The following is a 16,318-nucleotide window of genomic DNA, read 5'->3' as shown; positions in this document are numbered from 1 at the left end:
GGAATCTAGACGGGATTTGGAACCGAGGACACACTACCTCCATCAATTGTCTAAATCCCACTGCACTAATGTCGGATACCGGACGCACGTCTAACACCAACATAGCAGTCAAGGCCTCAGTTATACGTTTTGCTTCAGGATGACTGCTGTCGTACTTCATCCTCATCGCTAGGGACTGTTGGAGGGTCAATTGTTTAGTAAAAGTAGTGATGTTCCTACTTCCTCTCTGGGATGATGAACAACTCCCAGCAGCAGCAACAGCACTAGGAGGAAGTGGTTCTTGATCTTTCCCTATTTTATTTTTATCGGAGAAAGTTTGGTCCTCCATTTATGTTATATTGATATATATACGTGCGGCTAAAGCGCACACAAACACAGAAAATATTATTTTATTTTTGCTGGAGAGTAGTGCACTTTGTGGGTTACACCACCCTTTAAGAAATGAGCCAGCCGGCTCTTTACTTATGGGACACAGGCGCACGCTTGGCGCTGCTCCTTTGTTGATGCACGTGCAGCCACAGTGCACACAATTCACAAACACAGAAAATAATTTTTTTTTTGGTTTGGACTGGAGTGTACTTTCGGGGGTTACAGCACCCTTAACGGTCAAGCCAGCCGGCCCTTTACTTATGACACAGGTGCACGCTTGGCACTACTTTGTTGATGCACGTGCGGCTACTGCGCACACAATTCACAAACACAGAAAATAAATTTTTTTTGGTTTGGACTGGAGTGTACTTTCGGGGGTTACAGCACCCTTTAACGGTCAGGCCAGCCGGCCCTTTACTTATGACACAGGCGCACGCTTGGCACTACTTTGTTGATGCACGTGCGGCTACTGCGCACACAATTCACAAACACAGAAAATAATTTTTTTTTTGGTTTGGACTGGAGTGTACTTTCGGGGGTTACAGCACCCTTAACGGTCAAGCCAGCCGGCCCTTTACTTATGACACAGGCGCACGCTTGGCACTACTTTGTTGATGCACGTGCGGCTACTGCGCACACAATTCACAAACACAGAAAATAATTTTTTTTTTGGTTTGGACTGGAGTGTACTTTCGGGGGTTACAGCACCCTTAACGGTCAAGCCAGCCGGCCCTTTACTTATGACACAGGCGCACGCTTGGCACTACTTTGTTGATGCACGTGCGGCTACTGCGCACACAATTCACAAACACAGAAAATAATTTTTTTTTTGGTTTGGACTGGAGTGTACTTTCGGGGGTTACAGCACCCTTAACGGTCAAGCCAGCCGGCCCTTTACTTATGACACAGGCGCACGCTTGGCACTACTTTGTTGATGCACGTGCGGCTACTGCGCACACAATTCACAAACACAGAAAATAATTTTTTTTTTGGTTTGGACTGGAGTGTACTTTCGGGGGTTACAGCACCCTTAACGGTCAAGCCAGCCGGCCCTTTACTTATGACACAGGCGCACGCTTGGCACTACTTTGTTGATGCACATGCGGCTACTGCGCACACAATTCACAAACACAGAAAATAATTTTTTTTTTGGTTTGGACTGGAGTGTACTTTCGGGGGTTACAGCACCCTTAATGGTCAAGCCAGCCGGCCCTTTACTTATGACACAGGCGCACGCTTGGCACTACTTTGTTGATGCACGTGCGGCTACTGCGCACACAATTCACAAACACAGAAAATAATTTTTTTTTTGGTTTGGACTGGAGTGTACTTTCGGGGGTTACAGCACCCTTAACGGTCAAGCCAGCCGGCCCTTTACTTATGACACAGGCGCACGCTTGGCACTACTTTGTTGATGCACGTGCGGCTACTGCGCACACAATTCACAAACACAGAAAATAATTTTTTTTTTGGTTTGGACTGGAGTGTACTTTCGGGGGTTACAGCACCCTTAACGGTCAAGCCAGCCGGCCCTTTACTTATGACACAGGCGCACGCTTGGCACTACTTTGTTGATGCACGTGCGGCTACTGCGCACACAATTCACAAACACAGAAAATAATTTTTTTTTTGGTTTGGACTGGAGTGTACTTTCGGGGGTTACAGCACCCTTAACGGTCAAGCCAGCCGGCCCTTTACTTATGACACAGGCGCACGCTTGGCACTACTTTGTTGATGCACGTGCGGCTACTGCGCACACAATTCACAAACACAGAAAATAATTTTTTTTTCGGTTTGGACTGGAGTGTACTTTCGGGGGTTACAGCACCCTTAACGGTCAAGCCAGCCGGCCCTTTACTTATGACACAGGCGCACGCTTGGCACTACTTTGTTGATGCACGTGCGGCTACTGCGCACACAATTCACAAACACAGAAAATAATTTTTTCTTTGGTTTGGACTGGAGTGTACTTTCGGGGGTTACAGCACCCTTAACGGTCAAGCCAGCCGGCCCTTTACTTATGACACAGGCGCACGCTTGGCACTACTTTGTTGATGCACGTGCGGCTACTGCGCACACAATTCACAAACACAGAAAATAATTTTTTTTTTGGTTTGGACTGGAGTGTACTTTCGGGGGTTACAGCACCCTTAACGGTCAAGCCAGCCGGCCCTTTACTTATGACACAGGCGCACGCTTGGCACTACTTTGTTGATGCACGTGCGGCTACTGCGCACACAATTCACAAACACAGAAAATATATTATTTTTTTAGCACTTGGGGGGAGCACCCCTGATGGACAGAGCACCCCCTGGACAACACTGCAGCACTCCTTTAGGACTGGGACACTGCACAGGACTTTGGAGTGGACACAGCCCCTATGGAGAACTGACTGCACAACACAGTCCAGCCAGCCCCTATGGACTTTGAAGTAGTGGACACAGCCCCTATTAACAACAGCAGCACAGCACAACACAGCCAGCCCCTATGGACTTTGAAGTAGTGGACAACAGCAGCACTACACTACACTACACTACACTACACTACACAGCCCTAACTCCCACCCTCCCTCTTCACTGTCCACAGCCGAGTGAGAAAATGGCGCCGACGTGGGTACCTTATATAGGATCCAAAACCCGCGAGACTCGGAAGGCGGGATGATGACGTTTTGCCTCGATTTCAGATCCGAGTCAGGCGGGAAAAGTCGAGCCTGATTCGGATCGGACTCGGATCGGGGGGGCTCGGGGGGGTTCGGATTTCAGAAATCCGAACCCGCTCACCCCTAGTTACAACTCTGCAGTAACAACTCCAAAGCTACCATTCCATGTGCAGAATAACAGCTAGAGGATGGAACTACAGTGTATTGCTTGTCTGGAGATGCTAATTAAATATTATGATAAGATTCATAACATCTAATCATCAAGAGTGAAAAGTATGTTAAGGAAGCAAACCAATAAATGTACTTTATCAAATAATTGACGTATGTAATTTACAGCCCAATTGATAAAAGAAACAGCAAAAGAAAACAAAGTACACATAAAATTTTGAATTCATAGTAAAGCTCAATGTTATCCAACAAAATATAAGTTTTGGGAGCCTATTTATTTTATCAAAATAATAAGTGTAAATTTACTAAGATGGGAGCTCTATTTTAGAAGTGATGTTGCCCATAGCAACCAATCAGATTCTACTTCTCATTTATCTAGCACCTTCTAGAAGATAATACCTGGAATCTGACTGGTTGCTATGGGCAACATTACTTCTTAATAGAGCTCCCATCTTAGTAAATTTACCCCTAAATATTTATCAAAAGGAGAAGATGACTTTACCTGGCCAAAACAGATGTTTTAGCCAGATTTAGGGAATCTGCCTATTTATATTTTTTTTCTGGAGGATGTGATTGTTATCGCCATATATCACTGGCATTGCAGAGGCTTTTATATGACCGTTCCCCATTTTATACTTTATTTACATTTTGTTTTTAAATATTTATTTTTCTGTTTTTATTTTTAACATATCTGCCCATGCTCCTGATGCAGTGCCAGTGCATATGCGTAACCTGGCAAGATGACACAGGCTTAGACGGGACCCCAACTAGCTGTATGGTAAGTCACTAGTCACTGCTGCCGGCCAGTATGGCTGTGGAACTGAGGGCCTGATTCAGAGCCGCTCACTCTGACAGAGCGTTCGCTCTGGATCAGGAACAGGCTTTTTTTTTTTTTCTTGGAGCGGCCTCTAGGCCGCTCGCATAGCTGTGGGTGTCCACCCGCAGCTATAGCGAGCGGCCATGATGATGGTCACGATGGTCAAGACCATCGCGATCATCGGGCTTGCGACGAGACCCTTGTGGTAGGATCTCGTTCATTGCAAGCCCCAGAGAGCTTTCGGCTCTAACAGAGCCGGAAGCTCTCCACTGACATCACTTGTCACTGACACTTGTGATGTCAGTGGGGCCGCTCCCAAACGGCAGGCGTTCTCATGGGAAAGCCTACGTTTGGGCAACCACCCCCCCGGCCCACCCACCAAACGGAGCGTGCTGTCACTCAACATCGACAGCTCGCCCCCTTTGGTGCGAGACCCGGAGCGACGGAGTGCCCGTCGCTAGCCGGGTCTCGCGCATGCGCACGACGGAGCCGGCTCCATCGTGCGCATTCACTGTGGGCCACCATCGATCCGGTTGCAAGTGCTCAGCGCTTGCGACCGGGTCTGAATCAAGCCCTGAGCCCCAAAAAAGATATTCTATTTAGTTAGTAATCCCTGATACCAAGGAAAGTTGCAGCAGAAAGAGTGTCTCAATAAACTGCACTAATACATTGATTCTTTTGACATTAGAGACAATACATTAGGAAGGAGAGTGAGCCACAGTACTCACAATGTTTGACGAAATATGTTCTGAAAGTATAGGCATAGATAGAAGGCAACTATCCTACATTTTCTAAGGAAAGTCACAGGGCTTGAAAATTTGTCCCTGGGAAATATGTTTTCACTGTGGCAAGTATGTAAATGGTCTCATGTATTGTATAAAAGACTTAAAAAAACGTTATTAAGTGATGAAAATAAATACAGAATTTCTATTTTATAAAATATTTTTTTATTGGAATTCAACTGGATGTATGAATTAAATATATCACTATCTTAGGGTGTATGTTCTAAACAAGTTAGTAAAGGCTGAAAGAACTATATTATCATCATATATTATATTGTTGATCTAGCTTTCTAGTTGTTTTGCTTATACTAGTAGGTAAGGAAAAGATTTTATTTTAGTGCCATAATGACTTGCATAAACTAATGTTCAAAACAGCAATATTATTTGCCCTGGAAAAGCCTTATGTTTATGTCCTTAAAAGTAAATAATTTTTATAACTTAAGTAATATCCAATTCATACTATATAACTAAACAACAATGCAGTATTATGTAATATTTACCGGTAGTTCCGGACCTCCGGTCTGATGCAGTTTCTTGACAAGGGCGCCCATAATTATAACAACCGTTTCTCTAATCTCATCATTTGCAATTTTTCCTTTGTATTTGTCCTACAGTTTAAAGTAAATAAATATAACAGTAAATACACATTTTGTATATGGTAATATGAAGTTGCTTATATAGAACTTTATTACATTCTGTATTGTACTGTATTATATGCCGACATGAGGATTTGTGAGGAAGTAGCGTTGAACTGCATTATTTTCTGTCTTATTTGCTGTGTGGGGCTGTATTATATGCTGACATTTGACTGTTACAATGGCAAACATTTGTTCTCAAAAGAGTACATTTCAAAATATATGCGGAATGTTTTTGTAAGATCTAGAAAAGAGTCATCAATGACCACTTACAGTAAGGCCAGGGCTTACAGACATTCAAGATCATCAATCAAGTATATTGAAAAGTGGTACATGATCAGTCAATGGAAAAATCAACATATTTATAAAAAGATCTATTTTGAACGATGATATCTGCCAGATTTTGCTATGAAAGTTGTTATAATTTAGGGGTCTATTCAGTGGCAGATTCAGTCACATGGGTCTGGAGCTGAAATTTATGAAGGGCCTATTGTGTGCTGGTGCGGGGGGTGTGATCAACACCGTGGAGTTCTTCTAGGTGGGCGAGGGTGATGTGGTGGTGTACTATATCACTTCACTACCTCCCTACACTACATCCCTGAGGCAAATCACTGCAGTAACTCCCTATACTATATTATTGCACTGTCCCTGCACTACATCACTGCGCTACTTGCGCGCTCAACTTCACTGCGCTACCTCCCCTTTCTACAGTACTGTGCTACCTCCCCACACAACATCACTGCGCTGCCTCCCCACAATGCATGACTGTGAAACCTACCCACATTGCATCACTGCTCTACATCACTGCGCTACCTCCCCTCTCTACATTACTGCGCTACCTTTCCACACAACATCACTGCACTGCCTCCCAACACTGCATGACTATGCTACCTCTCCACATTGCATCACTGCTCTACATCACTGCGCTACCTCTCCACACAGCATAACTGCACTGCCTCCCCACACTGCATGACTGTGCTACCTCTCCACATTGCATCACTGCACTACCTCCCAACACTGCATGACTGTGCTACCTCCGCACATTGCATCACTGCACTACATCACTGCGCTACCTCCCCTCTCTACATTACTGCGCTACCTCTCCACACAACATCACTGCACTGCCTCCCAACACTGCATGACTATGCTACCTCTCCACATTGCATCACTGCGCTACATCACTGTGCTACCTCCCCTCTCTACATTACTGCGCTACCTCTCCACACAGCATCACTGCACTGCCTCCCCACACTGCATGACTGTGCTACCTCTCCACATTGCATCACTGCACTGCCTCCCAACACTGCATTACTATGCTACCTCCCCACATTGCATCACTGCACTACATCACTGCGCTACCTCCCCTCTCTACATTACTGCGCTACCTCTCCACACAACATCACTGCACTGCTTCCCCACACTGCATGACTGTGCTACCTCCCCAAATTGCATCACTGCACTACATCACTGTGCTACCTCCCCTCTCTACATTACTGCGCTACCTCTCCACACAACATCACTGCACTGCCTCCCCACACTGCATGACTGTGCTACCTCCCCACATTGCATCGCTGCTCTACATCACTGCGCTATCTCCCCTCTCTAGATTACTGCGCTACCTTTCCACACAACATCACTGCACTGCCTCCCAACACTGCATGACTATGCTACCTCTCCACATTGCATCACTGCTCTACATCACTGCGCTACCTCTCCACACAGCATAACTGCACTGCCTCCCCACACTGCATGACTGTGCTACCTCTCCACATTGCATCACTGCACTACCTCCCAACACTGCATGACTGTGCTACCTCCGCACATTGCATCACTGCACTACATCACTGCGCTACCTCCCCTCTCTACATTACTGCGCTACCTCTCCACACAACATCACTGCACTGCCTCCCAACACTGCATGACTATGCTACCTCTCCACATTGCATCACTGCGCTACATCACTGTGCTACCTCCCCTCTCTACATTACTGCGCTACCTCTCCACACAGCATCACTGCACTGCCTCCCCACACTGCATGACTGTGCTACCTCTCCACATTGCATCACTGCACTGCCTCCCAACACTGCATTACTGTGCTACCTCCCCACATTGCATCACTGCACTACATCACTGCGCTACCTCCCCTCTCTACATTACTGCGCTACCTCTCCACACAACATCACTGCACTGCTTCCCCACACTGCATGACTGTGCTACCTCCCCAAATTGCATCACTGCACTACATCACTGTGCTACCTCCCCTCTCTACATTACTGCGCTACCTCTCCACACAACATCACTGCACTGCCTCCCCACACTGCATGACTGTGCTACCTCCCCACATTGCATCGCTGCTCTACATCACTGAGCTATCTCCCCTCTCTACATTACTGCGCTACCTCTCCACACAACATCACTGCACTGCCTCCCCACACTGCATGACTGTGCTACCTCCCCTCATTGCATCACTGCTCTACATCACTGCGCTACCTCCCCTCTCTACATTACTGCGCAACCTCTCCACACTACATTCCTCTACTATATCAATGCACTACCACCAGAAACTACATCCCCACAATACATCACTACAATACCTCCCTCCCCTTCTACCAAAATAACAAACATTTAAAATTAAAATGACATTCAGACATATTGTTTAATTTTCTTACTTACATTGGTAGCTCATCATTAGGGCTTGCCTGTGCACACTCGCCCCCCCCCCCCTCCCCTGCGCACACCAATGCTATGTGGGGGACGGCAGCAAGGAGGGAGGCGAGAAGGCAGCAAGGCAGGTGAGCATCAGAGGCGTGGGACATCGAAAGAAAACATTGGAAGTACCGATGATTTTAACATTGGTTACAAAACATTGTTTAGTCCTAAACATTGTTTCTCTGAAAGCGATGTTAACCGATGATTCTATTATTATTTTTTTGTAAACTCTATACTTAAACTTAAACATATAATAGACCAATACACTTTTTAAATAATTCTTATACTAAGTATAATTTAATATTTTTGTTGTCCACTCTTCCAGACTTTGCTTTTTCAGCCTGAGCCTCCTCTTTAATACATTTTTTTTTCTCTGTGGGCCTGATTCAGAGATGGACACAATGCAGATTTTTACACAGACCGAGCAATTGTTTGCCATTGTGTTTCGATGCAGATCCATTCGCAAAGTGCAACAGGTAGTCTGCAGTTGGGGGAGGGTGGTTAGAAAAACACAGGTATGTCTCAGCGTTTAAACACCAATTACATGGGCCTGCATACATTAAAGCATTGCGATCTCCTACGCAGCATGAGAGCTCTCAGTGTGTCAGGAGGGCCGCTGTTTTTGAGGCCAGACATGGCGCAAGGGTTGCATGCCTAGTCGATGTGCGTTGATGTTACCGATATTTACACTGGTACGCCACGTCTTACGCAGATGAGAAGGCAGTGGTGGGCGTCCCTATGCTCGGGTAAGCTTTGGAACTTGTGGGGCTGTTCTATGTGCTGCTGCTGATTGGCTGAACAGAATGTTTTTCACTCTGTCAGCCACCACTCCCAGCAGCAGCATGCACGCAGCTACAGTAGTCCTGTCAATGTGTTTTATATCAGTCTCTTAAGTTGTGATTGACTATAATATAAGGAGAGAGCCAGCAGGCAGCCCTGATGGAGGGGCCTGGAGCTGCAGCTCCACCCACCAGATTGTAATTCCGACCCTGGGTCTATTGGTCAGCAGCATCTCTTCTCATGTTTACAGTTGTAGGGTATTTTGGGAAGTAATGTAAAGATAGAAACTCATAATAAATGATCTTGCAGGAAAAGCATGGTTATACTATCCAGAAGCCATGTGCGGAAAATTGCTACCATGCACAACATACACAGCCACATAGGCTATCTATAGGGACTGCACTGCTGCATTAACTGTGGAAGGCTTCTCCATCTCTCAGGGTGCTGGGCTCATCTATAAAGACATAAAAGGCCCTGAGGCAATTGCCATCCTGGCCCATTGTCAACTATCCCTTCAATACTATCCCCTCGATAGATGACTATTGTAAATGTATCTTTTTACAATGTATTTGCCTGACACATGTCAACAGAACTTACTAGCAAAGCTCTCAGCATGCTTTCATTTGGATGTGAGGCCAGACCACAGGCATATAGGAATCTCTCTTGTAACAGAGGTCGGCTTCCATTAACAAAGTCCAAAAACTCCAAAATGGCCTCCAGAGAGTCAGGTGTTTGAGCAAAAGTCACAGCATCAACCAGCTGAGGGCTGCGGGAAAAATTATAATTAAAATAAATTTTGGTTAATCGCCTAGGAAAGAACATTTACTAATTTTTAATTTACCAAAGCTACAGTGGAAAGAGCAATATTTATTTTAAACTATTAGTTTGCTGAATTTTGTTACATCATACACTTTCGACACTTAAAACGGGAAAGGGATATTATGGGTAAACTTAAGGGGCCCATACATCTGCAATCAGTTGCGGCAATTCCCCGTTCTGACGGTTCCTGGGTCAGGGGATTGTGAAAATCCAACATGTTGGAAAATCTAGATTTTCTGATTCTATTCAAAAATAATCAGAATCGGGAGGTCAGGGATTTTTAACATTTTTGAATTTTCATGATCCCTCTAAAAATCGGCGGATAGGTATCGGCAGGACAGGGAATTGCTGTTTAGATGGGATGTAGTGGGTATGCCGGCGGACGGCATACCCACTACATTGGTCGATATACCAATGCCGGAACTCCGCCGCCCAGCAAAATGCCAATGCACCTATCCCGAAGGGGAACAGGATCGGCATCTCGAACCACCGGAATCCCGAACAATGGATCCGGTTTTTGATGGAACAAAGTCTCAATTCCAAGATGGTAGATAATGAAAGGTCCAATAAAGGGTAAATCTCTGGTTATCAGCCTGACATGCGTTTCCCTGTCACAGACAGCTTTTTAAAAGGCATACTGCCTTTGGAATTGAGACTTTGGGCCTGATTCAGACCCACTCGCGAGCGGCTGTCCGCTCGCAAGTGGGTCGATGTTCTGGACTGAGCATGCGCACGACGGAGGGAGCTCCGTCGTGCGCATGCGCCAGACGCGACGAGCGAAGGAAAGTCCTTCGCTCGTTGTGTCTGATCAAAGGGGGCGTGCTGTCGATGTTGATTGACAGCACGCCCCCTTCGGTAGGCGTGCCGGGGGCGTGCCTCCCTGACGGGGGCGTTCCCACGGGAACGCCTCCCGTCAGAAGCCGGCCCACTGACATCACTAGTGATGTCAGTGGGAGTGATTTTGGCTCTGATAGAGCCAAAATCACTCCGGAGCTTGCGGTTGAAAACCTCAACCGCAGGCTCCGGCTCGCAGTTTCGATGGTCATCAAACTGCACGCTCGTATAGCCTGTGGGTGGTGACCCACAGCTATACGAGCGTCCAGGAGGACGCTCCATTTTCATGGAGGCCGGCCCTCATTCAGCGGCTCTGAATGAGGGCCTTTGTTCCATCAAAAACCGTAGGATTGCAAACAAAGCCTTGCCGGAACCCTACCATTTGGTAGCATTCTAGAGCCAAGGGACTGCACAAGCTGCAGGTTATTCCAACCCTGCTGGATTTCTATCATTGCACCCTATAGGACTGAGCAGGCACCCGGTAATTATATTAGGAGCCCCCACTGTCTATTTACAACACTCTTGCAAAAGATAGATGGGTCCTTATCTCTGGTGTTTTAAATACCCATTTTACAGTATTTCTTCTGAATACTATGTACATAACCATATAATCGTGTTTGTTATAACATTTGGATTATGCATATTAAACTTTATTTTTATATATCTGCATAGGTTGCTCACACAGAATTTGTTTATTTATCTATTAATTTATATATTTTTTGGTTTTACTTTTCCAGTTAATTTACATTGCATTGCATGCGCCGCATTTTCTTAAAATTGTTTTTAAGTTTGTTTCTTTTGATACCTTTCTGGGGAGACTACCCAGGGTATGCGACAACATTTTCACTTTATGCGTGTGGTTTATTGTTAATTTTAACGGAACTTTTGAGTATTGTGTACACAACACACAGGGACTGGCCCTAGGCAGCACCTAACATTTGTGGCTTTTACAATTTTTTCTGGTTTCCGAATGTTTTATTGTTGTTCAGCAATGCTAGGGACTGGTGGTAACACACTGGTGCAGGTTGGTAGCAAAGCAGGCATCAGATGATGAGTCGGATGCCGATTGCTATTAACAAAGTTAGAGATGGAGACTAGAATCTGAGTCAGATGCAGAATGCTGACAGTAATGTTGGAAACTGAGACTGGACCAGAAGCAGGATGCAACCGGAGCCAGGATATTGATCTCTATGGAGAACTTAGTATAGTGCATGTCAAATAGGGTGCTTCAAGCACAGATTGGCTGAACTGTCATGTGAGCAGGTCTGCAGGAAGCTCGTTGGATGAGTCATGTGAGCGCAACCAAGATGGTGGCACTCATGTTTCTCTTCCATGGGAACTGCCAAGTAAGAATGCCAAGCATATATTTAGATGAGCAAGCTAGCCCTCAGGAATTCCAGCCATGACCAGGGGGCGACACGAATGGCCATGAGATGATACCATCAGACCCAGTAACAGGGACTTGGACCCTGATGTGTGACATTACTAGAATGAAAACAAGCATTTATGAGACAATTTATTCAGTGGTGTATAAAGATATGATGGCTCTTGGAAACATCACCTGCTTAGGCACCCCGCCCCATCACAAATGATAAAACTGCCTCCAAAGATAAGTAGGGTATGTGGGATTTTTTACACAAATCGATGTGGTTAATGTACAAATCTACAATAATACTGCCACGCAGCTCTTACAATGTGGGTAAAATGGAGCACAGGCATATTTCTTTTCTGTTTTGTTTCAAAATGTTGCCTAATGCTATCATGGCTGCTTCCAATCAAGGCTATAAAAGGCCTGAGTGTGACTCACAAGGCAGACCTTGTCTAGATGTTACCCTCTGTACCTGAGAGGTGAGTGCATGTAACTGCTATGTAATGGTAAGTTTGGCATATATACTAGTGTAGGGACTTAAAGAGAATTTGGGTACATTGAGAATGGGCTGCAAGCTGAAATGTTTGGCTCAAAATATGAATAAAATTCCCATGCTAATATGTGCCATATATGGCATTAATATTGCCACGGAGCTGGCACAATGTACAACGTGGGTTAAACTGAGTGCAACGTATTTCTTTTCTGTTTAATCTACAAATAGCTTTATGTAGCATGCACAATACAGCATTTTACATTACTGTGAGCCTCAACATGAGGTATTTTATAAAGAACAAACATTTTTCTAAAATTTTACCCTGGCTCTCACATTTGTAATACGGTATAAATATATGAAATTTTGCATCTTTAATGTCTCACTATTTAAATGAAAAACAAAAACATTTACAATGCAATGATTTTCTGTATATTACACTACCCCACCCCATTATTGAATTTTTGTGATGAAAACAGAGGAATTTCTAAAAAGCTCACTTTGCTGTGACGCCAACCATGTGCCAGGGCGGGGTATTACAGTCAGGAGTTACTACAGAAACACTGACAGATGTTTCTATTAAACACAGCATTTTGGTCATGTGATTTTTGTATTGCTGCTGGCTCACTTCCACTTCTACTGTGATTGATCTGATTATATAGGTGTCTCATATTAATTTGAGAGCATCTAAATCATACTTGGTTCACAAATGAATGTGACTCATCTGGGCTTATTACTTTTATTTTTACAGATTACGACCGTGGATTTCCCACAACGCTATGGAGCTGATGTAATAGCTTGTGAGTTGCAGGCACAGTAGGGAGAATACTGCATTATTCTGGCAGTTCTGTCCATATTTTTAAAGCGATAATATTGTAAAAGGCAAAACTAACCTGGTTTTGCCCTTTACAATACTGCTGCTTTATAAAGCATACTAGCTACCTTGCTGGAGTTGTGCCAGGGCCGCAACTAGGGGGGGGCTGGAGGTGCACGTGCACCGGGTGAGCCGCTGTACCCGGTGCCAGTGACCTCCAGCCCGGCGATGCAGAGAGGCTCCAACCGGACGTCCGCTTGTAACATTTATTACCAGCGGGCGCCCGGCTCCTTCTCTGCAGCGATGCAGTGTAGCCGGAGGCTGGATTTCTCTCCCGAACTCCAGCTTCCGGCTCTCCCCACGGGCACTATGGGGGAGACGTCATGACGTCTCCCCCATATTTCCCAGGAGCGGCCGGCGGACCGGACGCGACACTGGATACAGGAGTGGGGTTCAAGGTAAGTATTTTTTTTAATAAGCTGCACTACAGGGGCATGGGCATTATCACAGGGGCATTACTATGGGGGCATGGGCATTACCACAGGGGCATTACTATGGGGGCATGGGCATTACCACAGGGGCATTACTATTACCACAGAGGCATTATTATGGGGGCATTGGCATTACCACAGGGGCATTACTATGGGGGCATGGGCATTACCACAGGGGCATTATTATGGGGGCATGGGCAATAAGGAGCATTACTAATGGGGCATGAGCACTACAGGGGCATTATTATGGGGGCATGGGAATTACCACAGGGGCATTACTATGGGGGCATGGGCATTACCACAGGGGCATTACTATGGGGGCATGGGCACTACAGGGGCATGAGCACTACAGGAGCATTACTATTGGGGCATGAGCACTACAGGAGCATGAGCACTACAGGGGCATTACTATTGGGGCATGGGCACTATAGAGGCATTACCACCGGGGCATTATTATCGGGGCATGGGCATTACCACAGGGGCATTATAATGGGGGCATGGGCATTACCACAAGGGTATTAATATGGGAGCATGGGCTCTACAGGGGCATTACTATGGGGTATTAACATATGGGCATTACTATGGGGGCATTACAATATGGGCACTACTACAGGGGCATTGCTATGGGGCATTACTGCCCCTGGTGACAAAAATCCTAGTTTCGGCCCTGGTTGTGCCCATACCGCAACTCACAGGCTATACTTCCTAAGTTCCTATATAGTGAACAGATCTGTAACAAATGTTTTCATACTTTATTTGAACAGTGTTGCATAATATGACTAAAAAGAAAAGCAGTTATAATAAAAATACTCACAGCACATCCTCTTTTTCCATCTTGAGAAGCGTTACAATGTCTGACTTCCTCGCTCTGCGGAGACTCTGGATCAGGGATAGAAAGCTGCGGGCGGCACTGGCTTTTGAAAGATTTTCAGGCTTTAGGTGCTTACGAATGGTCTGCCATTGCTGCAAAAGCTGAGTAATGATATAGAAAACATTTTTCTATAATAAATATTACTTACCTTACCAAATGTTTTGGAAAGGTACTGCATTATAATTACACCCTTAAACTTATCAGTGCGAAATGTCTCTCCAAGGGCTCTATTTATTAACATTATTTTTACTAAAATAATGTGAAAAAGGGTGTTTTCACACCCTTTTCGCATTATTTTAGTATCACCTACAGTTACTAAAGGTCAATTGGAGTAGAATTTGATCGCGAGGGGCAGGGCTTAGCGATGGTGGCGGCGCTTGGCGACAGGGGGGGTAGCAGCGGCGGCCGGATGGCACATGCGCGGGGCACTTGTCATGGTATTTTTTGCGAAAATACCGTGATAAGGCTCTGGAGGGGATTCGCAGGGACAGAGCTTTCTCGCAAGCTCTGGGTCTCATTCAGACCCGCTCGCGAGCGATGTATGCTCGCAAGCAGGTCGATGTTACCCAAATGCGCATGCGCATGACGGAGGCGCCTCCGTCGTGCGCATGCGTGAGACCCGAAAAACGACGGGGAAGCCGTCGTTATGGGTCTCGCACCAAAGGGGGCGTGCTGTCGATGGTGAGTGACAGCACGCCCCCTTTGGTGGGCGTGCCGGGGGCGTGGCTGCCTAGACGGAGGCGTTCCCATGGGAACGCCTACCGTCTGTGTCCGGCCCCACTGACATCACTAGTGATGTCAGTGGGAGTGTTTTTGGCTCTGATAGAGCCAAAAGCACTCCGGGCTCGCGGCAGACGAGACCCTACCACAAGGATCTTGTCGCAAGCCCGATGGTCGCGATGGTCTTGACCATCGCAACCATCTTTTTGGCCGCTCACATAAGCTATGCGAGCGGCCAGGAGGCCGCTCCAATGTTAGGTAGGACGGCCCTGATTCAGAGCGAGCGCTCTGGTCAGAGTGTCCGGCTCTGAATCAGGCCCTCTGTCCCTGCAAGGGATTTGTAGTAAATCCCTGCGAATTCAGTCGGTAATATCACACTACAATCCGCATTACAAATGTGGTTGTAGTAAATAGATCCCAAAATGTATTATTCTAGTCATATCCTATTTATTAAACACAAAACCCAAAATAACTTTATTGATTTTATTCATACAAATTTGGTGTACAATGCATACAACAGCGTTATTATTACTCACCAAAGGACAACTTTTGCACTCCTTATTCTTCAGCTGATCAGCCACTACTGGAATAGCTGTATACTTAGGATCTACTCCCTTTACCACACTGGCCATCTGCTTTCCTGCCATCTCCTTGGGTCCAGCCTCAATGGATTTCAGCTCCAGTTTTTGTCTGTATGTGTGAAAGAGTGAAACTTTGGAGGAATGAGCAGTTTCCGTCATGGGGCCTGATGCAGAATTGTACGCTATGCCGATATTTACGCAGTTGGGCAGTGAGTTTATTACTGCCCTTGCATCTAAGTCGCACAGCGCATGCGCCCCAATGCCTCTACGATGTTGCCTGCAGAGAGGAATTAGACGCAAGGTGACTGACAGTGAGGGCCCATTTGTGGGCGGTAATGGAGGTGTGGTTAGCAAAATACAGGCATGTCAGATCCAGCGACTTTGTCTTTGTATGCAGTTTCACTGGTGCT

General features: G+C 45.9%; 1 protein-coding gene across 1 annotated transcript in view; it reads right to left on the bottom strand.

The window, feature by feature from the left end:
- The window catches only part of MTTP (microsomal triglyceride transfer protein), a 161,546-nt gene that overhangs the window by 62,108 nt on the left and 83,120 nt on the right, over positions 1-16,318 (bottom strand). The window contains exons 7-10 of the mRNA XM_088453208.1: positions 15,864-16,017; positions 14,551-14,708; positions 9,517-9,685; positions 5,296-5,403 (exon numbers count right to left, since the gene is read on the bottom strand). Of these exons, the coding sequence (XP_088309334.1) occupies positions 5,296-5,403; positions 9,517-9,685; positions 14,551-14,708; positions 15,864-16,017 (589 nt within the window). The remainder of the gene's footprint in view (positions 1-5,295; positions 5,404-9,516; positions 9,686-14,550; positions 14,709-15,863; positions 16,018-16,318) is intronic.

The sequence above is a fragment of the Taudactylus pleione genome, unplaced genomic scaffold (genome assembly GCF_031769625.1).
Source record: "Taudactylus pleione unplaced genomic scaffold, aTauple2 ptg000573l, whole genome shotgun sequence".
NCBI lineage: Eukaryota > Metazoa > Chordata > Amphibia > Anura > Myobatrachidae > Taudactylus > Taudactylus pleione.
The sequence above is the reverse complement of the archived record's forward strand: the minus strand, read 5'-3'. Positions and strand labels throughout refer to the sequence as shown.